This window comes from Mandrillus leucophaeus, unplaced genomic scaffold (genome assembly GCF_000951045.1).
Source record: "Mandrillus leucophaeus isolate KB7577 unplaced genomic scaffold, Mleu.le_1.0 Scaffold37, whole genome shotgun sequence".
NCBI lineage: Eukaryota > Metazoa > Chordata > Mammalia > Primates > Cercopithecidae > Mandrillus > Mandrillus leucophaeus.
Genome location: NW_012103920.1, coordinates 1,647,466 through 1,670,559, shown reverse-complemented (window position 1 = coordinate 1,670,559; position 23,094 = coordinate 1,647,466). Strand labels below are relative to the sequence as shown.

The 23,094-nt window shown below is 53.2% G+C and overlaps 1 protein-coding gene across 1 annotated transcript in view; it reads left to right on the top strand.

The window, feature by feature from the left end:
• The first annotated feature begins 326 nt into the window (after positions 1-326).
• CMIP (c-Maf inducing protein) overlaps positions 327-23,094 on the top strand; it is a 102,874-nt gene continuing 80,106 nt past the window's right edge. Inside the window, exons 1-2 of the mRNA XM_011990067.1 lie at positions 327-447; positions 13,667-13,717. Of these exons, the coding sequence (XP_011845457.1) occupies positions 334-447; positions 13,667-13,717 (165 nt within the window). The 5' untranslated portion in view covers positions 327-333. The remainder of the gene's footprint in view (positions 448-13,666; positions 13,718-23,094) is intronic.

Below are 23,094 nucleotides of genomic sequence, written 5' to 3'. Positions count from 1 at the left end.
CCCTGTGCTGGCCCCATGGATACCAAGAGCAGCAGTCCCTCAGTCCTTGCCCTCCAGCTGCTCCCACTCTGTTCCTAACTCTGCACCTTCAAACGTGTGGGTGGAGTTTTACAGTGAACTCCCTTGCAGCTGGATATGGCCAGCCGAGACAGGGAGGCTTCCTTTGGTCGCCAGAGGTGCCGAGCTCCTGCGCCCGCTCCATTTGCCTGTCGCTACAGGGGCAGTGTTTCCAGGAACCATCCGAGATGCGGACGTCATGCCTGCTCCTGTAACCAATGCGTGTCTCTTCTTTTCCTTTTTTTTTTTTTTTTTTTGCTGCAGCCAACTGGGTACATGGAAAACTCAGTCTCCTACAGCGCGATTGAAGACGTTCAGCTGCTGTCCTGGGAGAATGCCCCGAAGTACTGTTTACAGCTCACGATTCCTGGGGGAACTGTCTTACTGCAGGTAGGAGAAATAAACATGAACAAGCAGCTTCTTCTCCCTCATCTTCATGCGCTCGCCCCCCTCATTTCCCTTGGAGGGAGCCAGCCAACTATCAAGAGGAAAGGTTTAACTTTGGGTGGTGTTATTCCCCAAGTATAAGAAAGCTATAAACCGGGTCTGACTGGAGTAAAGGAAGAGGACTGTGCATGGTCTGAGCTCCTCCTGCACACCTGCTGCAGTCTAGGAACTTTTCAGGTTACTCATTTAGTTCCCTTAATAAACCTGATAAATAGGTTTTATCTCCATTTTACAGATGAGGAAACTGAGGCACACAGGTGCGTTATGAGGCCCAAGAAGGCTGTGAAAAGCAGATGAGCAGTAGCTACTAACTTTGCTTTACTTTGAGTGAGGGGGTTTCTGACATCTTGTTGATCTAAGTCTTTTGAGACTGATAGAATTATAACGTCTTTTCAGGAAAAAAAGTGCATTCTGTATGTACTGGTCAGGATGTTTGGTTGGAAATGACACGAACATTATTCCAACTAGTGAGACAAAAAGAGAGTTTAATGCTGTTAACTATTAAAATAGCTGTTAACTATTAAAATAACTGGGAAGTCTTAGAGAGGAATTCAGGCACTGCTGGATCCAGGGGTCGGATGACATCATTAATAGTGGGCATCTCTCTCTCCGTCTCCTGGCTGTGCTTCTGTGTATTGGCTTCACTGGCAGAATCTCACCATGTGGTAGGAAAGAGGGGTGGGAGATGGGGCGGGCAGTCACAGGGTTCCGGGGTGGGAGATGGGGCGGGCAGTCACAGGGTTCCATGGCCAACAGAGAGGTAGGGATGCCGGAGAATATCCCACCCTAGTGACTTTCCTGCCGTCACAGAGCTTTGAGGCAGCCTCTCTCCTGTGCTGGGGTAGGCCCCATGTGTGAAGAGCCCCTCAGCCACTGGGGAGACAGGACCATAAACAAATGATTACTGAAATAACGGCTAAGACAGGGGCAACCCCAGAGGACTGGGAGCCCAGAGGAAGGAGAAACTCATTGGCCTGGGGGGCCAAAGCAGGCTCCCCAGACCGGCGGCATTAGAACTGGGTGTAGAGGGATGAGTAGGAGTGTGCCAGGATGGTGGGGTGGGGGGCCCACACTCCGGGCAGAGGGGATGTGTGTGCAAAGCATGAATGTGGGCGACCTGGGTACTTGCTGTAGCTGGAGGAGATGGGGAGATGGAGCTTGGGCTGCGGATGTGTCTAGATCTGTTGGGCGATGGCCGGATCACCCAGGCCTTGCCAGCTGAGTGAAGAAGCCTCAGACTCTTTTCCAAAGGCAATAGGGAGCCACTGAAAGCTCTGAAGGAGTAGAGGGACACTAGAGGAATCAGTATGGTGGCAGGGCAGAGGGGCCTAGATGTGTATGTGACAGAGAGGCAGGAGGGAGCCCCTTGAAACAGTCCAGTCGGAGGAGAGGAGGCCCTGAGCCTTCGCCTTCCTCCTCCACCAGCAAAGGGGCCTCATTCCTTCTGGGGCTGGAGGGGCAGCCCTGGCCCCCAAGGGAGGCCAGAGCATCACTCGTCCCATGGATGGACGGGCAGTGAGGCTGAAAAGCAGAGAGGCAGTGCCTGGAATGTCCGTTTAACCTGGCCGTGGCGGCGGGCCCAGCTGTGATGACTCGCCTGGCCCCGCGTCCGGCAGGGTTTCAGGACAGGGCTGGCCCTGTGGCGCTGAGGAGCCGAGCGGGCGGGAGCCTCTGGCTGCTCCAGCATCCCACTTACTCACTGCCCGCGGCTCCCGTGGACAGCGCAGTCGGAGGCAGGAGCAGGAGAGGAGGAAGCAGAGGAAAAGGAGGAGGAGGCGGCGGCTTGCAGCTCCTCAGATCCAGAGCTGGATTCCAAGCTAGGGCGGGAGCAGCAGACTCGGCCTCCCAACCCTTCCCCCAAGGGGAACCCAGGTGGGTGCAGCCCCTGCCCCTGGCAGCTGTGGTTCTCTCACTGGCTGCCATTTCCATCAGGAGAGGTAGGCCTGGATCGGCTCCTCCCTTGCTTCCCTCTCGTCCTCACCCCCACACTCTGCCCACCGTGATGCATGGGTGGTGTATAGCTGGCTCATTCTATAAACAGGACTAGTGAGTCTGTGTGGTTCTAGGGAGGCTGGGGCAGAGTGCACTTGGACCCCGGTGTGGTGCCCAGGGCTTTCTTCAGTCCTGGTTGTATTCCCGTGCCTTTTGTGACAGGTGGCAGGACCCTCTGCTTTGAGAGCCTTTACTTTGTCTTGATTCACATACAACACACTGTATTAGAACCCAGAGCCGTGGTGCCACAGAGAACAACCCCTTTGGCCCTGGGGACAGATCTTCCCTGCTCCAGCATGGGAGAGGGGACCGAGAAACAGCCAGGTGTCCTCTTGGGCCACGGCCCATCTGAACAGCATCACCTGAGTGCTCCTAGTCAGCAGAGAAGTGGAAGTGCCTTAAACGGTGCCACCCGACACAGCCGCCACCAGCCACGCATGGCAGCTCGCATATGGGTTTAATTTACTCAGTCAAATTAATAACACAGTTCCTCAGCCCCCTAGCTACACCTCCAGGGCCCAGGGGCCACACATGGCTAAAGCTGCTGTGTTGGACAGCGCAGATAGAGAACATTTCCATTGATACACGAAGTTCTATGGAGCAGTGCTGGCCTCAAGGCCTTTTCATTTTGACCTCATGCTGCAGGCACCTGACCCCCTCCTGGGGAAGATCGCCTCGGATCACAGGGGGCTCTTCGATCCTGCAGTCTGGCTGTGCTGTCACACAGTCTGCACCCTGCTGCATTACAGCACAGCCGTTCTCTACAGACCAGGGGAATGCCAGGGCCCGAAGAGGACCAGTGCCCCTTCCCTACCCCAGCGTGCCTGATCTCTCTCCGTCTCTGTCTCTTTCAGGTTCTTTGCATCTGTGCGTGTCTGTTTTCCTCTGTCTCTCTGATGCCTTTTCTCCATCTCTCTCCCCTCCTTCCCCTTCCATCCCCTCCTGCCTCTCCTCTTTCTCTCTCTTTAGTTCTTGCCGTGGTTCACTCTGGGCTTCTCTTGCAGGTCCTTCCTCCAGGACTCTCACTGCCTCCGAGCCTGTCTCCCAATCCTCTCTGTGTGTCTCTCCCCTCTTCTCTCTTTTCCTCCTCCTCCTCTCTCTCTGTCTTCTGAGGAGCTCCTTGTAAAACTCTTGCTTTGTTAGAATTTGAATCAGTGCCTCTTGCAGACCTCAGGGAGCTGACCTGATCCTTCAAGGAAGGCAGAGAGGGCATTCAGGCCCTCATCCCCAGCTCAGAGACTGAGCAGTCTACCAGCAAGTTGAGTTGCCAGACAGGGGCGCCCAGCCTTCCAGCATGGGTCCCATTGGTGTGTTTTGGATGCTTTGTGTTTTTCAGCATGAGCTCCCTTAATGCCATGTTACTAGAATCCCTGCTTGCAGAAAGGACCTATTTATCCTGTTTCCTCCATTAACGCCCTTTCTGCTAGCATTTCATTGTGGGGAGGCCGACCGTGTAAGTACGTAAGTACGTAGACAGTGTCATGAAGCCGTCCTGGGGTGCTCCTCACTGGCCTCTGGGATGGGGTAGTGGGCATTAAAGAGCAACACGGTGCAGATCGTCTTTTGGGGGATTCTGCCTGAAAATTGAGTTTCTGCCCATCAGCAAAAATCAGACAGAGCCACTGCTCCACAAACAAGGCTTCAGGCAAGGTAAGAGCGGGGAGACCCTCCTCCCGAGAGCGTCTGCCTCTTTCTGGGATGGGTTCCGGGATTCCGCTCTTCTCCACCAATGTTCTGGAAAGTCCTGCAGGAGGCAGGGCAACTGTTTACCCCAAACATTGGCAGCAGGGCAGGGACAGGGTGGGTTCCTTTCTTACTGGAAGGTAGCGAGCAGGACTTTTCCGGTCTGGAAAGCACCAGAAAGGTCTCACTCTCTACCTTCCAGTAAGAAAGGAAGCTGCTTTTCCCTAAGAAACTGGGCCGGGGAAGGGAGCTTGGAAAAGGTCGCTCACAGCGCACCCTGGGCTGTTTTTCTCACCTCTCGAGACAATACAACAATGAGAAAGAACTTGGCAGGTTTGGGAGAGGAAACTGGGCAGCGTTTGCCTGGAACCAGGCCTTTTCAGCATTCCAAAGATTTAACACCAGAAGTCGGAACCAGCTGCACCGGCTTCCAGGGAACTTGGGGTCTCTCCCATATCTGAATGGATTCTCCTCTGAGTGACCCTCAGGGTCGGGCTTGGGGACCTCTCCCGGGTCTGAATGGATTCTCCTCAGAGTGACCCTTGGGGTTCCAGCCGTGCCTTATGTTCCCCCTGGGCTGGGTTCTCTCGGCTCAGCCACCAGCAGGACAGTGTGGGGACTCTGCACAGAAGCGTGCGTCTTCCCCCGGCTGGAAAGCAGCCTGGTCAACTTTCCCTTTGCTTGGAAGCCCCTTAGAGATGCCTGTGCTGGGATTCAAGACATTGCCTAGCAGCCTGTATCCTTCCTCAAAAGTAGACAAGCCGAAGGAACGAGCAGTTTACAGTCCAGCCTTGTCCCAACCTCTGTGGCTCCATCAGCCTCCGCCTGCTCTCCTAGAGGCAAGTTCCGGTCCTTCCCTTAGTTTCAAGGTGAGGTCTCCTGCGTGCCACATCCTTCCTCCTCCTGTTCCATCAGTAGGGCAGCTACCGTGGAGAAATAACGCTCACGGATGTCCCAGCCCAAGTCCTGAGAATCCGGAGGAGCTCAGAGGCATTGCTTCATGTTCCAGGGCTGGATCGTAGGGAGGGAAGACTGTAGCGTCAGACAGAACTGAGTTCCTGCCCAGCTCTCCTGGGCACTACCTCTAGAACCTTAGACTCTAACTGGCTGTCGAACCCTAGGCTCTAACCAGCCCTGGAACCCTAAGTTTTACCACATTCTAGCTGTGGAACCCTAGAAAACAGGAAGAACCTCTCTGGGCCTCATTTTCTTTATCTGTGAACCATACCCTAATATTTATCTCCTTGGATATTGTGAGGCTCATAGATATGACATGTAATTAGCACTGTGCCTGGTATATAGTAGGTGTTTAAGAAAACACTGCCATGATCATTTTTAGAGTCTTAGGCAAATGCGGTTTAGGGAAGAGAGGGAATCAGAGCTGAAGGGTTCTTTTGAAGGTCTGTTGCGTGTGAACTTTCTTCACTGAGCAGAATGAGTATATGAATACCCCATTCATCCATCCATCTATCCGCTCACCCATCCGTTTATCCATCAGACTGTCTATCTGTCTTATCTGTTTTTCCATCCATCCATGTCTCCATCCATCCAATTCATTCATTCATTCATTCATTCAACACTTCAGCCAGTCTTTCATTTAACAAATGTTTCTCCGGGTTTCATGGACGCAGTGCTGCATAAGTCAGACATGGTTCCTGACCTCCCAGAGCCCATAGCCTGCAGAAGCAGCACAACTAGACAGGCGATTCCAGGACAGTATGATGCGTTAGGCGAGGCATTCTGGCCTGGTTTGGTGGGGGAGGGGGAGGGGAAGACACCATCAAGACAGTCATTGTGGAGAAGTGGCATTTCACCAGGGACCTGAAGAGTAAGTAGGAGTGCAGCGGGCAGCGGAGAGAAGGGGTTGACAGCAGAATGTTCCTGGTGGGAGTACACGCTGCATGGAAGCCAGTCTGAGAGCAGGGCAGGCCAGGTGCTCCCACAGTCACAAGTGGCCACGCATTCTAGGTCGCTAGAAACGGCAAGGCGTTGTTTCTCACTTGTGCTGTGTGTCCACCATGGGCCAGTGGGGGAAGGGAGTGTGCCTGGCGCTGCATGGGTTCTCAGGGGCTTCCATGCACGGGCCACGGGTCACTTCAGCATGACATCAGCTCGTTGGCGTTGGCCTGTGTGCTTGCCAGGAGCCTGGAGGGAAGAGAGCTGGAAATGACACAAATGATGACCCCAGCAAGTCTGGGTGTGTGTGTGGTGTCTGCGTTGCTTTCCCCAGTGGAAAAGTGGCAGCGGAGGAAAGGCTGGGTTAGATCTGGGTCCTTAACATGTGGTCCATGGTAGATTCCAAAACTGTCTGCACAGTCCTACGGGTGGGACTGTGTGATGTGTGTGTATGTGTGTCTGTATGGTTTATGTGTGTGTCTTTGTGGGGTATGTGTGTCTGTGTGTGTAGTATGCATGTGTGCGTGTACACATGTGTGTCTCTGAGTGTGTGTGTGTGTGTCTGTGGTGGATATGTCTGTCTGGTGTGTGTGGTGTGTGTGCATGTGTGTGCCTGGCGTGTGTGTCTATATGTGGTATGTGTCTCTGTGTATATGGTGTGTATGCACATGTATCTGTGTGTGCATATGTGTGTGTGGTATGTGCATGTGTGTCCTGTGTCTATATGCGGTGTGTGTAGTGTGTATCTCTGTGTGTGGTGTGTGCATGTGTGTGTGGTGTGTCTGTGTGATATGTGACTGGTGTGTGTGGTGTATGTGATGTGTGTCTTTGTGTGTATATGGTGTACATGCATGTGTATCTGTGTGTCTGAGGTGTGTGTCTGTGTGTGTGAGGTGTGTATGCTATGTGTGTGTGGTGTGTGTGTGTGTCTGTGTGATGTGTGTGTATGTGGTGTATGTGTCTGTGGTATGTGTATGGGTGGTGTGTGTGCATGTGTAACTGGTGTGTCTGTGTATGGGGTGTGTGTGTGTGTGGTGTATGTGTCTACGTGGTATGTGGCTGTGTGGTGTGTGTGCATGTGTAACTGTATTGTGTGTGTGTGTATGGTGTGTATGTGTGGTGTGTCTGTATGTGGTGTGTGTGGTGTATGTGTCTACGTGGTATGTGGCTCTGTGGTGTGTGTGCATGTGTAACTGTATGGTGTGTGTGTGTGTATGGTGTGTGTGTGTGTATGGTGTGTGTGTGGTGTATGTGTCTTTATGTGGTGTGTGTATGTGTGGGGTGTGTCTTTATGTGGTTGGTTGTGTGTGTGTGTGGTGTATGTGTCTTTATGTGGTGTGTGTGTGTGTGTCTGTGTGTAGGGCGTATGTGTCTTTATGTGGTTGGTTGTGTGTGTGGTGTATGTGTCTTTATGTGGTTGGTTGTGTGTGTGTATGGTATATGTGTCTTTATGTGGTATGTGTGTGTCTGTGTGTGTGGTGTATGTGTCTTTGTGTGTATGGTGTGTGTGTGTGGTGTATGTGTCTTTATGTGGTATGTGTGTGTCTGTGTGTGTGGTGTATGTGTCTTTATGTGGTATGTGTGTGTGTGTGTGGTGTGTCTTTATGTGGTGTCTGTGTCTTTGTGTGTGTGGTGTGTGTCTGTGTCTCTGTGTGTGTGATGTATGTGTCTTTGTGTGTGGTGTGTGCATGTGTAACTGTGTGGTGTGTATGTGTCTTTGTGTGGTGTGTGTGTGTCTGTGTGTGGTGTATGTGTCTTTGTGTGTGTGGTGTGTGTGCATGTGTAACTGTGGTGTGTGTGTCTGTGTGTGGTGTATGTGTCTGTGTGTGTGGTGTGTGCATGTGTAACTATGGTGTGTATGTGTATGGTGTGTGTGTCTGTGTGTGTGTGGTGTGTGTGCATGTGTAACTGTGGTGTGTGTGTCTGTGTGTGGTGTATGTGTCTGTGTGTGTGGTGTGTATGCATGTGTAACTGTGGTGTGTGTGTATGGTGTGTGTGTGTCTGTATGTGGTGTATGTGTCTTTGTGTGTGGTGCGTGTGGTGTATGTGTCTGTGTGTGTCGTGTGTGCATGTGTAACTGGTGTGTGTGTATGGTGTTTGTGTCTGTGTGGTGTGTGTGTCTGTGTGTGTGTGTGTAGTGTGTCTGCATACATGTTGACATTACATGGGTGTGAGTCCATAGCTTGTTTTAGGTTCTTAAAGGGATCTATAAACCCCCAAAGACTGAGAACCCCTGGACCAGGTGGTCTTTAAACTCCCTTTGACTTCTGATGGAAAGATGCTCATTGTTACAGTGGACAAACATGGCTGAAGCCTCTGCCTTCTTCTAAAGTGCAGCCAGCCCGAACGGGGGTGGGGAGGGGACCGTGGCCAGCTTTCCTTCTCGTCGCACTGGGGCAGAAGGAGCCGGGCATGGTGGGTGGGAGATCTTGGCCGTCTCTGCCTCCCTGGAAGGAGGCGCAGGAGAGTTCCGCATTGAGACTGTCCTCAGCCCGGCATCTCCATGCCTTGCCTTACATGTCATTAATTCATTCAGCTGTTTTTTTTTTTTTTAACACCAGGCTCACTGGAGCAGTCGCAGTTAATCCTACGTGGATCCTGCCTCCTCTTCCAGTCCTGTGGGTGGGACATAAATACCCAGCCGGCCTCAGGGTGTGGGCCGAGGGCTTGAAGAAGCGGCCGCCAGAAGCTTCAGGAATGCGGAGGAGGGATGGGGTCCTGGCCGAGGTGTGGGGAGGGCAGGGACAGTCGCCGGAGTGTGCAGAGGCACCCCACTGCCTGCTCCGAGCCTCGGCTTCCTCTTCTGTAAGATGGGTGTATTGAGGAGGAGAGGAGGTGTGTGTGAGCATTTCTCGTGGTGTCTGGTACCGAGTGAGCACACGTGGTCTGTGGTTGGTAGTGACATGCGTCATCGCACATAGTTCACCAGCCTGTGTCACATACCTGTTTAGCTGGGGTCTGCAAACTGCTGATGAACTGAAACCTGCCTTCTTCCTGGAATGCCACACCGACCTCCAAGAGTTGAGAGGATCCCAGAGGGAACGGAAGTGGCCAGAAAGCCAAGTGTGGCTGGGGAAGGGGGTCACACCCTCCCATGGGAGGAAAGGCTTGGAAACCCAGATGGCTCTGCCTGGAAGGATGGGGCTGAGAAGAGACTGATGTGTAGCAGCGTCTGTGGTCAGTGGCTCTGAAGAAATCCCTCCCACGCCTTTAGACATCGAGTGCTGCTGTGAGAGGTAGGCTACCGAGGACCCAGCCAAGACTGGAGGCTCATGCAGCTCAGCTCATGGAGGGTGTGGCCAGGCCTGGCAGCTGGGGACCAGGAGAGGAGATCTGGCAGCCATCCCTGCCAACGGCTAAGCAGTGGGCTGGACCCAGTCTGGCAGGGCCAGAACCACCTGGATGTGAGCTCAGGGCAGAGGAGATGCCAGGAGCCCCGACAGTGTGACCAGGAGAAGCCACAGTTGTAGAAATGCTGGTTCCTTCTGTAAAAACGCCTATGGGGCGCCGGGCGCGGTGGCTCACGCCTGTAATCCCAGCACTTTGGGAGGCCGAGGCAGGCGGATCATGAGGTCAGGAGATCGAGACCATCCTGGCTAACACGGTGAAACCCCGTCTCTACTGAAAATACAAAAAAAAAAAAAAAAAACTAGCCGGGCGTGATGGCGGCGCCTGTAGTCCCAGCTACTCGGGAGGCTGAGGCAGGAGAATGGCGTGAACCCGGGAGGCGGAGCTTGCAGTGAACCAAGATCTGGCCACTGCACTCCAGCCTGGGCGACAGAGCGAGACTCTGTCTCAAAAAAAAACGCCTATGGGGCAAACACATCAGAACGTCCGCTTTGAGAAGGAAGAAGATGCCAAGAGCCAGTAGGCCCTGCGGGTCCCTCAGGGCTCTCATGTGCCAGCAGCCGAAATGGGATCCGGCCATTCCAAGCAGGAAAGGAATGTACTAGAAGGATGATGGTAGCCTGGAGAATGGCCCGGAGGTGGGGTCAGGGGCATGCAGGTGGTAGTCCCATCACCACCGGTGCAGGAAGATGCAGGGCAAGACCCAGCTCCTCCCAGGTGAATTGTCCCTGCCCCATCTCTATAGCACTTGCCCAAGATCCAGAGTCCTGGGCAAGAACCTCTGCCTGGCCAGCCAGAGGACCGACTCACACTCTGCTGAGGAGGGCTGGAAGGCCCCCTAAGACTCACCAGCTGGGGAGGCCCCAGATGGGAAGGGCTGGTCTAGCCATCGTGGAGGACGGTCTATGTTGGGTTTCGCCACAGAGGCTGGGGAACGGAGTCTCCTCTGGTCTCTCTACCACCTGTGACAGCTGGGTTGCTTTCCTGTTTCTTCCTTTGTTTCTGTGTTGATTCATTCCATTGTAACCAACCCTGGCCCAGCCAGGCACTGCTCATCTGGTTGTGCATTCAGAAATAAGACCCTGCCGTCAAGGAACTCCTAGTCCATTCATTCCTTTGTTCCTTCAGAAAACACCTGTTGGTCTCCTGGTGCTCCAGGCCCTGGGATACAGCAGTGGGTAGAGCATCCGTGGCCCCTGCCCTCTTAGGGTCAGACATATATGCAGGGCACTGTGGCGGGGCCAGTGGACACGAAAGAGGGAGGGGTGTGGGTGTCCTCCACCTCCTTCTTTTTGTCTTTGCTTGGCTATTCCATTCAGCCAGTGGCAGCTTACAGGCACTGCCTGGGTCCACTGTGGACCCTCAGAGCCAGTGGAACAACTCACATCAGCGTTATACCAACCTGGTTATACCTCCTGGTTTTATTTACTATTGCTGCTATGACTGGTTACCCCTAACTTTGTGGTTAAAAGAACACAGATTTAGTCTTTTATGGTTCTGGAGGTCTGAAGTCCAACACAGGTCCCATGGGGCTAAAACCAAAGTGTCAGGACCATGTTCCTTCTGGAGGCTCTCAGGGAGAATTCGTTTCCAGCTTCTAAAGGCTGCCCGCTTTCCTTGGCTCATGGCCACATCACTCTGACGTCTGCTTTAGTCTGACTCTGACCCTCCTGTGAGGACCCTTGTGATTTCATTGGCCACCTAGATCATCCAGGATAATCTCCCCATCTCAAGACCTTGAACTTGTTCACGTCCAGAGTCCCTTTGCCACATAGGATAACTTAATCACAGGGATTTAGGATGGAACATGTTTAGGGGGGCTTATTTTCCTTACCACCTCCTTCTCTCTCTGGCACCCATGGTGTGTGAAGAAGCACAGGAATGGATGTGGACCAGGCATGCCCTGGAGCCAGCTCATTCCGGCTTGCACCTGCCCACCGGAGCCAATCGTGCATGTCTCTCCCCAGCTGTGGCCCAGGGGCATCCTCTTGAAGGTGTGGAATTGGCCAAGATGGGATTGTTCATAACACGGAAATCCGCACACGCTGGGATCAGGGCTTTTTGTTCCAGAGAGCCTGATGTTAAGCATTTATCAGCACGGCCCTGGCCATGGCTGCTGACACTGCTGGCCCCTGTTTGTGGAGTGTTTGCACGTGCCAGGCACCGTGCTGAGGAAGCACTTTTCATGGATTAGTTCATTGTTTGGGATCTTCGCACGGCTCTCCCCGAGCAGGGGTGTATTTTGTCATCCTAATGGATAGGAATTGTCACAAGACCAGTAGAGCTTGGGCAGTGCTGATGGGAAGGAGCTCAGCAACAGTCTCTCCAGGGGGCTGTTTTTCCTCTTCGGCCTCCGCAGCTTCAGGCAAGGGGCACAGGCTTGGGTCATCAGTCAACTTGCTCCAGGTCACATCACTACACATGGCAGAGCCGGGACTTGAACCTGCACCTGTAAGAGGCTCAGCCCTTGTAGGAGTTCCTGTGTCACATGGAGGGCTTGCCTTCTGTCTGCTTGGCACTTGGGCAGACTCAAGCTCCACCAGCCTTGGGGTGGCTGGTGTGGATTCGTCTAGTCCAGGGTTCAAAACCCTGAGTCTCTGAACTCACCCACGAGAGCCTGATTCCTCACCACACTTGCTGCTGGAATGGATCATTTATCCAAGGCCAGAGATTGCTCCAGACCCTGACCTGGGAGAGCAGCTGATGTTTCGTAGATGACTTGGGGAGCGAGAGGTGGTCACCTGTAGCGTGACCTGGATCTCCTCAAACGAGGGTGAACCAAAGGGGCTACACGCTTGAGTTTGTGTGGTGTGTCTGTGTGCATCGAGGCAGAAGGTGGACTTTCGTGCTTGAAGAGAGGCTCCAGCCTTCATCAGACCCCTGAACCGTCAGAAGCAGGGCCACTTTGGAGAGAGGGCTGTGGATTCTGGTGGGGAACGCACACTGCATTTTGGCCCTGCGTGGAGTGGAGGGGTAGCCAATGGGGAACTCAGAATGGCCCGGTGTTGTGGTTTACAGCAGGAGTCAGACCACCTCGGTTCAGTTCCTGGCCCCGCACCACATGTCTGTGAACCCTCAGGAAAGTTTTTAACTTCCGAAGTCTCAGTTTCCTCATTTGTACCATGAGGTATTGACAGTACCGACTTCACAGGGCTGTCTTGTAAGGACTGAATGAGCCAGTCCACACCTAGGACTCAGAGCTGTGTCTGGTGTCCATGAAACACCATAGCTTTACTGTTCTATTAGCAGATCAAGAAAGGAGGTGAGAGCCACAGTGATACTCATGAGGGCTGGGAGGGATGCCTTGGGCTGCGTTTTGTTGGAAAGGACTTGATGATGGCAATGATAATGATAACAATAATAATAACAATGGCTGCATTTTTGACCACCTGCCATATGCCAAGCATGGTTCTAGATGTTCTACAAGAATAATTTCTGGTCCTTACAACATCCCTGCAAAATCAGGGTTACTGTCCCCATTTTACAGATGGGAAAATTGAGGCTGAGATATCCAAAGACTCAGAACTAGTGTGGGGTAGATCAGAGAAGATTTTCTTTTCCCCACTGTCATGTTTAGCCTAGGTCTGCTGGAAACCATCTACTATGACCTTCTGCCATTGGCAGGAGAAGGTCATGGTTAAATGCACAGACTTGGAAGCCAGGCTGCCCTGGATTTGAATGCACTTCATTGTGAGATCTCGGGGTCTCGATTTTTCCCTCTGTGAAATGGGCATAATGGTAGGTGCTACCTCATAGGGTTGCTGTGAGGACCAAGGATAGACTATGTGGATAACAAAAGCCAAGTTCCTAGAACAGTCCTCATGCACAGGCCTCCAGCCAGCCCCCACCATCCTCACTTCGGGCCTCTAACCAGTTCATCCCAGCCCCTCCCGTGTCCCTAAGTCCGGCTGTGTACGCAGTTAAAGCTCTCGAGTCAGCAGTGTCTGAAGTCACTCATATCCAGCAAAGGAAGCACATGGTGCTAGTGATGTCTTGTTTTGAGGAAATCCTCCCTGGCCGGTCCTTCTGTTTTGGTTTTGCACACAACGGCTCAGCTTAGCATATCTTCCAGCGGACTCGTTAGGGTCACAGGGCAGACACTGTCCACAGAGCAGCCTGGGGGGCTCACAGGGCATACACTGTCCACAGAGCAGCCTGGGGGGCTCGCATGGCTGGCCTTGAAATGCCCTGAGATGCCGCAAGCTGATGACCGGACATTGCTGTCCTGTTCTTGTCGTTACAGGCTGCCAACAGCTACCTGCGAGACCAGTGGTTCCATTCTCTGCAGTGGAAGGTAAGTCCTGACTCAGTTGCTTGTTTAAAGCGACTCAGGCAGCGGTGTGATGGCTTAAAGGCAATCTGTCACCCAGAGGCATGAAAGTGGAGAACTCATGCCTTCCAGATGGCTCAGCTGAGGAACTTTGCTCCCCTGTCTAAGAGCCCCTGGCCCTTCGTCCTCTGCTGTTCCCATCCCCTGCAGTGCTGAAATGGCCTTCTCGCCCTGGTGTTCTCAAACCCTATAGCTGTTTTCCTGCTTCAAAAGGATCATAGAACTTCTTGCTCTCAGAGTGAGGGTGACCCTGAGGGGAGTCCAGCCGGGGAGGCTGGACTTCAGGGTTCAAGATGCTTAGTTGAAAGTAACTTGCAAAGGCCGTGCCAAGTGTACACTTAACAGAGATTCAAACTCCCGAGCCCTATTTCTGTAGTCTTCACTGCTTTTCAGTTGTCAGATTCTCTGGCCTAATTTTCTGATTCTAGCTCTGCATAGGATGGTTCAGAGCTTTCTGGCACGTAAAGGGAAATTCATCTTGGAGACCCAGGGGCAGATCTCCTAAGAAGGGTCCCCCAGCCACCCGAGGGGGAGCCCGAGTTCTGCCCCATGGCTCAGGCGATAGAAACCCTGACGTCAGGACCAGGGCGTGAAGCACGTACAGTCAGCTTCTCATTCCTGCCCTGCCTCCCTGTCTCTCCTTGCCTTCTGATCTTCTGGTTTAGAACAAGCTTTGACAGGCCCCGGGCCCCACAGCACCAGCAGGGTATGGCTGGAATGACCAGTGTGTCGTAAGTTGTCATCCTTACAGTAAGCTGGGGAGCCGCAGGGGATGAACAGCTGGCCCCGAGCAGAGCTGGGTGCTGTATCACGTGTTGGGAGGACCCAGGGAACACTCAGGATTCCTCTCATGGCTCCAGAGCGGCTCCCCCAACTGCCAGGGTTGGGGGCAGAAAGGCAACCCCAGAAAATGACTTTCCTGTTCCCAGAGAGGGCCCCTCCCCTCCTTTCCCGTGTCAGCGGCTGGTCCTCTTGCTTTGTGCTGTGGGGCCAAGTCTCAGAAACTGAGCTGAGTCTCCAAGTTGGGGCTGCAAAAGGAAAGAGAACTAGTGTTTACTGAGCTCCTACTGTGTGCCAGGACTAGCGTGTTTTGAGCTCCTGCTGTGTGCCAGGACTAGCGTGTTTTGAGCTCCTACTGTGTGCTAGGACTAGCGTGTTTTGAGCTCCTACTGTGTGCCAGGAGCTTTGCTAGACTCATCATGTCCATTTCACCGTCACCACAACCGCATAAGGTTGATGATTATCATCGTTGCCATTTCCATATGGGAAAGGTGAGGCTCAGACTGTAGTCCAAGCTCCCGTCGTTAGGAAGGGGCTGAGGCGTGGCTCAGCTCGACCTTTCCAGTACCTGTATGTACTGGAGATTTCTGAATGTAGTGGAGCGGGAAGGCACAGATGTCAGCCAAGCAGGTAAGGTGGTGCTCACCGGCTCGTGTGATCAGCAGATGCTGCTGAGAGCTCCGTTTCCACTGGGAGAACATCTCTGATACCTGATTCTCTCTACGTGCCCAGGTACGAGTGTGTCTTAGGACAGGCAGGGCGTTCGTCAGCACCTACTGGGGACCATCTGGGAGTCAGATGCCAGAGCAGTTGAGAGGGAGGACTGAGCGGTGGTGGTGACGGGGGTACCACCTCTTCCCTTCCCCATGGTGTTTTGCTTGTGGGGCCTCAGTAAGTGACAGCCTTGCATTTTCTCTTAGCTCAGGACAGGGCAGAATGTACTTGGAGACATACTGCCTACCTGACAGGTTGGGAGAAAAATGCCTTATTTAAAAGGAGGCCAAGATGAGTATCAGTGAAGGCTGTCAGGTGCAGTATTGCACAAGGCTCTGTTTTCTGCCTTTCCCTGGTCTGCATTTTCAACAGTACTTCCACGTGCACCTGGAAGGCAGCATTTGTGAAATCTGTGAGTATTGCATAGCTGCAAGGGGCAACCAAGATGATGGGCACAGAAATGGACTTCAGGAGGCTTTGGCTAGGAAGATGATTTAAAAGCTCGGGCTTGAAACATTCAAATGTCAAGGACTGGCCAGGTGTGGTGGCTCACGCCTGTAATCCTAACACTTTGGGAGGCCAAGGCGGGCGGATAGCCAAACTCAGGAGTTCAAGACCAGCCTGGGCAACATGGCGAAACCCCATCTCTACCAAAAATACAAACAATTAGCCGGGCGTAGTGGTGCGCCCTTGTGGTCCCAGCTACTTGGGAGGCTGAGGTGGGAGGATCACTTGAGCCTGGGAGATGGAGGTTGTAGTGAGCTGAGATCGCTCCACTGCACTCCAACCTGAGTGACAGAGTGAGACTGCCATGCCCCACCCCCAAAATGTTAAGGATTGCATGTAGGATTCACACAGTTGATTGAGCAAGTCCAGAACTGGGATCACTGTTTCTAGCAGCTCTCATGAAGACCTGGATGTTTACATTCAATTATGGTGGCATCCAGTTTATTTATGGTTGCTAAATTTAATCAACCAGTTTTTAAAAATTCCAGAAAACCTAAATCAGGATGTCAAGGAACTGGCAGATGCCTGGCTGCGTGCCGGCCCACTAGCCAGGCGATCAAGGGGTCTTCGTTCTCAGGGTGTAAGCTTTGGCTGTGTATACAGCATGCTTAAGATGCTGACAGTTTTTCCCCTTGGACTATTGCCCCCCAATAATTTAGGTATGCTGCCACCAGGTGGCAGTGATATTTAACTTGATTTCAATTCCTGTGGCTCTTTGTACCCAGTTTTGGTGATATTTGAGAAGGCATGCTCTCCTTCCTTTTAAAATGGCAAAGAAACGTCAGGTGTTTTGGAGGTACTGCCAGCTAGCAAAATGAGCTGGGAAACCTGAATTTGAACCCTGGTTCTGTGGACAGATTCCAGAAAGTGTTCACCTAATTCAGATACCGTTAGTGAGTACCTATGAGACGCCAGGACTGGCCAGGTCGTTTCTGGTTCGTTGTCGTTAAGCAAGTAAAAGAACTAAGGCTCAGAGAGAGCAAGTGATTTACCTGTAGTTGCCCAGCAGATTTCAGTCCAGATCTGGGCGGCTGTCCTACCTCCTCCTTGATCAAACAGTGCCTTTCTCTGAGACTGGGACTCCGCAGCCCTCCCAGGACTTGACCCCTCTGCTTCTGCTGATATGGCCACTCTCTCCCCTCTTTATTTACAACCACCTATTTGAGGTTTTTCTTTTCTTTTCCTTCCTTGTTTCTTTTCTCTTCTTTTCTCTGTCTTTAACTGGAAAAAAAAAAAATCAGTGGAACATCAAAATTGAGGACCTTTAGAAATTCCACCACCTCAGCTTGAGTTTTTTAACTTTCTAAATGTTTTTGTCGTTTTGTCTCCTACACCAGTATACATTTGTTTCCTGTGGCTGCAGTGCACACACAGTCAGAACACATTCTTCTGTATGTAAAGAATGCCACCTCTAGCCTGGGGGAAAGTGCAAGACTCTGCCTCAAAAAAAAAAAAAAAAAAAAAAAAAAAAGCAACCTCCTAAATACTGTGTTCCCATTGCTTAGTTTTTATCAAGTTGGTCTTGCATCTCTACCGGCATCCCCAACAGGGACCACATCACCCCTAACGGGACCAAAATTGGTTCTTTGAGATTTAAACAAATCTTAATGATTACAATAGTCTGTGGCTCTCCAAAGCTCCACCCTATTCAATGAAATCGTATTCTTGAGTATTTCTTTCAAAGGGAGGACAGATAGAGGAGACACTAGAGCTCTTTATGCGGACAGTCATGAAAACAGGGTTGACAACTGCTGCTATAGAATCGACCTCAAATTGTTTTGTGGAAGAAGGCAGAGCGGGGGTAAAATATCCAGCATCTTGTTCACGCTCTTCCATCTGGGTAACAGTGTTGTTTTTGTGGCCTCAGCTCAGAACTTTGAGCTGTTCACACGCAGTCGTAGCCCCCGTGTTGGAGGAGTTTACTCAGCATTGGATGCTGCGTTTTGTGAATTACTTCCTCTCACTGAATAGGTTCTGTTCCTATGGACATTTGCAGATGGGGAAATCTTAGTGTAGAGAGTATAAGTCATTCGCACAAGGTTCCAAGGCCACCAAGAAGGCAAGCGGGATTAGACCCTGAACATCCTTGCCTCTTTGTCTGAGCAGCTCTGCTCTTCCTCCCAGCTTTCCCGGCCTGGCCTCTGCCGTGTTGGTCTGGGAGATCTGAGGGGGCCTGGAGCCTGCGGGAGGAGGGCCAGGATCTCCCGGCCCAGGGCTGCTCTGCCTCCCAGCATTCGCTAGAGCCTGCAGTCCTGAGGGCCCCTGGGGAGGCCAGCCCTGTTTGGTTTGGGTGGTTCAGCCCTTGAGGCTAATTCCCAGGGGTGTGGAAGCATTAAACAGTTATTCTGGGTTAATGAGGCTTCATTTCTGACTCAGATGCACCTCCTGGCTCCCGCCCTGGCCCTCGGAGGCCAAGCCCTGTGGCAACAGGCCTGTCTGCACACGAGGCTATGAGGGAACAGGCCTGTGTATGCGAGGCCGTGAAGGCCCAGTTTGTGGGGCAAGGCCAAGAGCATGTTCAGGCTGTGCGGAGACCGTGTGTGTTTACAAAGCAATGAGAAGATTGGCCTGTTTCTGTGTCCAGGGTTTCGAAGTGAGAGACCCAGGTATGCACAGCTGTGAGGGACAAGTCTGTCCATGTGAACAGGCCCAGGTGACAGGTCCAGGCTACCGGGCTGTGAGGAGACACACAGCAGGCTCCTAGAGGAGCCCTGAGAGGCCAGGATGCCCCTGCTGTGGGAGCTGGGCTCCTGGTACCTCTCCACCTTCTCGCTTCCTGAGACGGGTTCCTCAGGCCGAGGCACACAAGTCCTGGAAACCAAAATGGTTTTTCCCTGGGGGAAGCGAGGTCACTCAGAACAGCCCCAGGGGCCAAGCCCCAGAGCTGGGGTTCAAGGAGCAGACTGTGTATCACAAGAAGCTGGCCTGTGTTCCTGTCCCAGGGCTGCCAGGGCCAGAGGAGTGCCCTTGGCTCTGGGAAAATCCCAGCCCAGGTTTGGATCCTTTCTGGCCGCCTGCCCTGGCCTCACTCTTCTTCTTGCTGGGCAGATTTCCCAGCCCCCCAGGGGGGCCACAGCCCCTCAGTCACCCCATCCAAGCCCAGGCCTCTGTCCCTCCTCTGTGGAGAAGGGTGGAAAAGAATGTGGGGTGTGTGAGTGTGAGAGTGGGTGTGTGTGCGGGTGAGAATGTGTGTGTGTGAATGTAAGAGTGAATGTGTGAGAGCAAGTGTGACTGTGATTGTGTGTTGTGTGGGGTGACTATTTTATGAGTGTGTGTGGTGAGGTGACTGTTGTGTGTGTGTAGCGTGTGAGGTGACTACGAGTGTGTGTATGTGGCATGTGTGGTCACTATGAGTGCGTGTGATGTGTGGGTGACTGCATGTGTGTGTGGCATGTGGGGTGACTGTGTTATGAGTGTGTGTGTGTGACGTGTGAGGTGACTATTTTATGAGTGTGTGTGGGGTGTGGGGTGACTATCTTATGAGTGTGTGTGTATGTGTGGCATGTGGGGTGACTATGTGTTTGTGTGTGTGTGTGTGTGGCGTGTGGGGGTGACTGTGGCCTATGGGGTGACTATTTTTTGTGTGTGTGGTGTGTGGGGGTGACTGTGTGTGTGTGGCATATGGGGTGACTATTTTATGTGTGTGTGTGTGTGTGGCCTGTGGGGTGACTATTTTATGTGTGTGTGTTTGTGTATGTGTGTGTGTGTTTGTGTATGTGTGCGTGTGGTGTGTGCGGGTGACTGTGAGTGTGTGTGTGGTATGTGTGGCATATGGGGTAACTATTTTATGAATGTGTGTGTGTGGCATATGAGGTGACTATTTTATGAGTGTGTGTACGTGGCATGTGGGGTGACTGTTTTATGTGTGTGTGAGTGTGTGTGTGGCCTGTGGGGAGACTATGAGTGTGCTGGTTTGGAGTGTGTTTATTTGGGCCTCAGTTTTCTCCTCTGTGGAATGGGGATGATCCTGGCGTCTCGTTACTGGGCCGTGTGACGATCGAAGGCTCTGTTGTTTGTGCAGCTGGCAGAAGGGATCCTGGTAGGAGCCCACGCGTGGGAGCCTCTCATGCGCCATCATCAGTGTGTCTCCGAGTGGGTCCGACATGGTGGGAGCAGCTGGCTCAGCCCCTCTCCCCGGCAGCCCCTTCCAGCCCCTGCTGGTGGTCCTGGCTGACTCATGGCCTGTGAGGGCTGGGGTGGGTGAGAAGCCCGCCCTCAGGACCATCTCTGCCTGGGCCTGGCCATGGAGCATCCCCTGTGTCCAGCACTATGTGCCCCTGTGCTCCTTTGAGCCCAGAAACAGTTCTGCGGGGTCCACATCCCTCCCCCATCTCATAGCGGAGGGGACCGAGAGTCCAAGGGGATAAAAGACGGTGCCAAAGCCAGATGCCTCCCAGCGAGGGCCACGATCTCGCTTCCACCTCATGAGTGGCTGCGGCGCCTCGGGAATGAGTCTGTTCCATGTTCTGTGTTGGGAGCTGGCACTGGGGAACCACCACCCTCAAAGTCCCCAGCACCAAGGCAAAGTGCCTGGGGCTCAGAGAGGTGAAGCCCACCTGGCCGGAAGCTGAGGGCAGGGCCCGGGTCGTCTCCTCCCCACCTGCTGTGCCCTCAGCGGGGCGGGATCCGTCACCCACATCCCCGTGCAGGGGAAAGCCCCGGGGGACCAGGTCAGAATGACACAGGACCGTTGAGCTGATGCCTCCCCTGGCCCCTCACCGAGGGCCATGCTAGATGGGGGGATCCCTAGGAAAGCGGAAAGCCTGAGGCTCCGGACCAGGCCACCAGTGGGGGCTGTCACGCCCGGCTCTGACCTTCCTCCCGGATCCCACCTCCCCTGAGTCACCACCTGGTCATGGGAGCCTCCCTGGAGAAGAGCCACTCCTAGTGTGCTAGAGATGTGGCCCCAGGCGCTCTCTCCACCAGGCTGCAAATCCCTTCCCAAGCTCACATCCCCCAAGCCTTCATCCAGCCCAAGCCAAGCCCCCAGTTGCACCCCAAGGCCTCAGCACAAGGCTGCAGCTGGTCCCCGAGTCATGATGGACACTTACTCCTGTGCCGGGCGTGTGCCAGTGCCTCACTTACTCAGCTTGGCAAATCCTCACAGCCCTGAGGAGGTGCCTGTTTCTCCTGTTCTCCCATTGTACAGATGTGGAAACTGAGGCTGAGGTTAAATCACTCATTCAAGGTCACACAGTTATTCAATGGCTTACCTGGGATTTGAACAGACGTCTGAGTGAGTCCAGAACCTGGGACTTTAGCCACTGGGAGTGTGGCTCCCAACTGCACCTGCACGCATGTACACAGACACACGCTCACCAGACACTTCTCACACCTGATGTGCACTTGGGAGCAGCACCCTAGCTCCCACCTGTTCTCGTGGCACATCTGGGTAGAGCCTGGGTGTTTCTGGTGCCTGAGGCTTGCATGAGAGCTTTCCATTTTTCCCTACGTCTCCCATCACCGTTAGGATTATGTGAATTGGCCGGGTGCAGTGGCTCACACCTATAATCCCAGCACTTTGGGAGGATGAGGCAGGCAGATACTTGAGGTCAGGAGTTCAAGACAAGCCTGGCCAACATGGTGAAACCCCGTCTCTACTAAAAATACAAAAATTAGCCGGGCGTGGTGGCTCAGGCCTGTAGTCCCAGCTACTCAGGAGGCTGAAGCATGAGAATCACTTGGACCTGGGAGGCAGAGGTTGCAGTGAGCCGAGATGGTGCCACTACACTCCAGCCTGGGTGACAGAGTGAAACTGTGCTCAAAAAAAAAAAAAAAAAGAATAATGTGAATTGATCTCTGACTGGGCAAACCCCTGTTTCTCGTGGAGAAGAGCTGATTGCCTCATCCTGTCTTGCGTGACATCAGCACAGCCACTGTCAGACCACGTCTCCCAGGCCTGGTGTCAAACTCAGGACTGACCCGCTTCCACATCTTCCCCAAACACGCTGGCCGCTGTGTCCCCTGACTTTAAACTTGAAATTTGGAAGCCCACATCTGACCTTGCACCTGACTCCCTTGCTCCACACCATCCCTCACGTAGGTGGCTCCTGGCTGGGCCTATCCCCTCTAGCCCAGCTCATCCCTTGGTCTTGAGGGAAGACGTTGCCCTTGAACCCCACTCCACCTCCGTATTGCCCATCTAACCCTGTCTTGGTCACCTTCCTCCCTCTCTGTGTCCTTTTCTACCGTTTTTACAATCACATCAAGGTCAGTGCCCCCAGCTCCTGCCAGTTCTGACCTTGCAGTTCTCCTCCGAGGCTGCATCCATCTTCACGCGGCCATTTTGGCAGCTGTGGCCAGGCACACGGACAGTCCTGTGAGCCTCGCCAAGTCATGGCAGCTCAGACATCCCAGTGCCGTGCCACAGCTCCCAGGGGAGGCTTCCTAATGGCTGCATAATCGTCCACGAAGAGGCTGGTGCCATTTACCAAAGGGCTCCTCTGTGGTCGCCATTTGGGTCGTTCCCAGCTTTCCTCAATTATAGATAATGCAGCCGTGACCGTCGCGTATCTCAACTTTCACTTTATTTGAATTACTTGTGTAGGGCAGATTTCTAGAAGTGGCTACTGGGCCAGAGAGAAGGGTATTTTTGGGTGGCTTTCACCACCTATTACCTCTTTGCTCCCAAAATAATACTTTCTACAGTGCTTCAGGGCCAGACTGCCCAGGTTCCAACCCTGATCCACCTCCTACTGGCTGTGTGACGCTGGACTAGTTACTTTCATCTCTGGGCCTCTTGAGTCAAATGAAACCAAGCTCACTGGGTTCTTATGGGGAGTAAATGGGTTCATAGCTGTTCAGTATTTAGAATAGCACCGCCATGTGGTACCCACTCAGAACATTCATTCTTCTTCTCTAATGAACAAGGACACAGAGGGAAACAGGCTCTTGGTGCCGGAGGGTGCTAGGAGACAGGGCTGCAGGAGACGGAGGCACATGTGTGGCACACAGGCCACCAACTCGTGAGCCCAGGGCGGGCATCACCCATCAGCCACCACATGCTTTGCCCTGAGGCAGAGCTCTTCTCAGCATAGTCCCTGCCAGGCCACCCAGCTGACAGAGGCAGTGAAAGTGTCCTCCATCCTACGTGAGTGACCGCCCAGGCCTGTGGGGCGAGTGCTGCTGGAGGCCGGGTCAGTGCCATTGGCTCTGACTGTGCCTCCGTGGGACTTTCTCATGGAAGCTTCTGTGGAGCTTCCAGGCAGGCACCGTGGGTCCGTTCTTGGAGGGTCCTACCCTCCGAGAAGGAAGCAGAACCGGGGAGGGGGCAAGGATGGGCGGGAGTCGGCCTCAGTCCTCTTACAGGCCCAACCACCTGCCTGCTTTGTCCAGGTTGA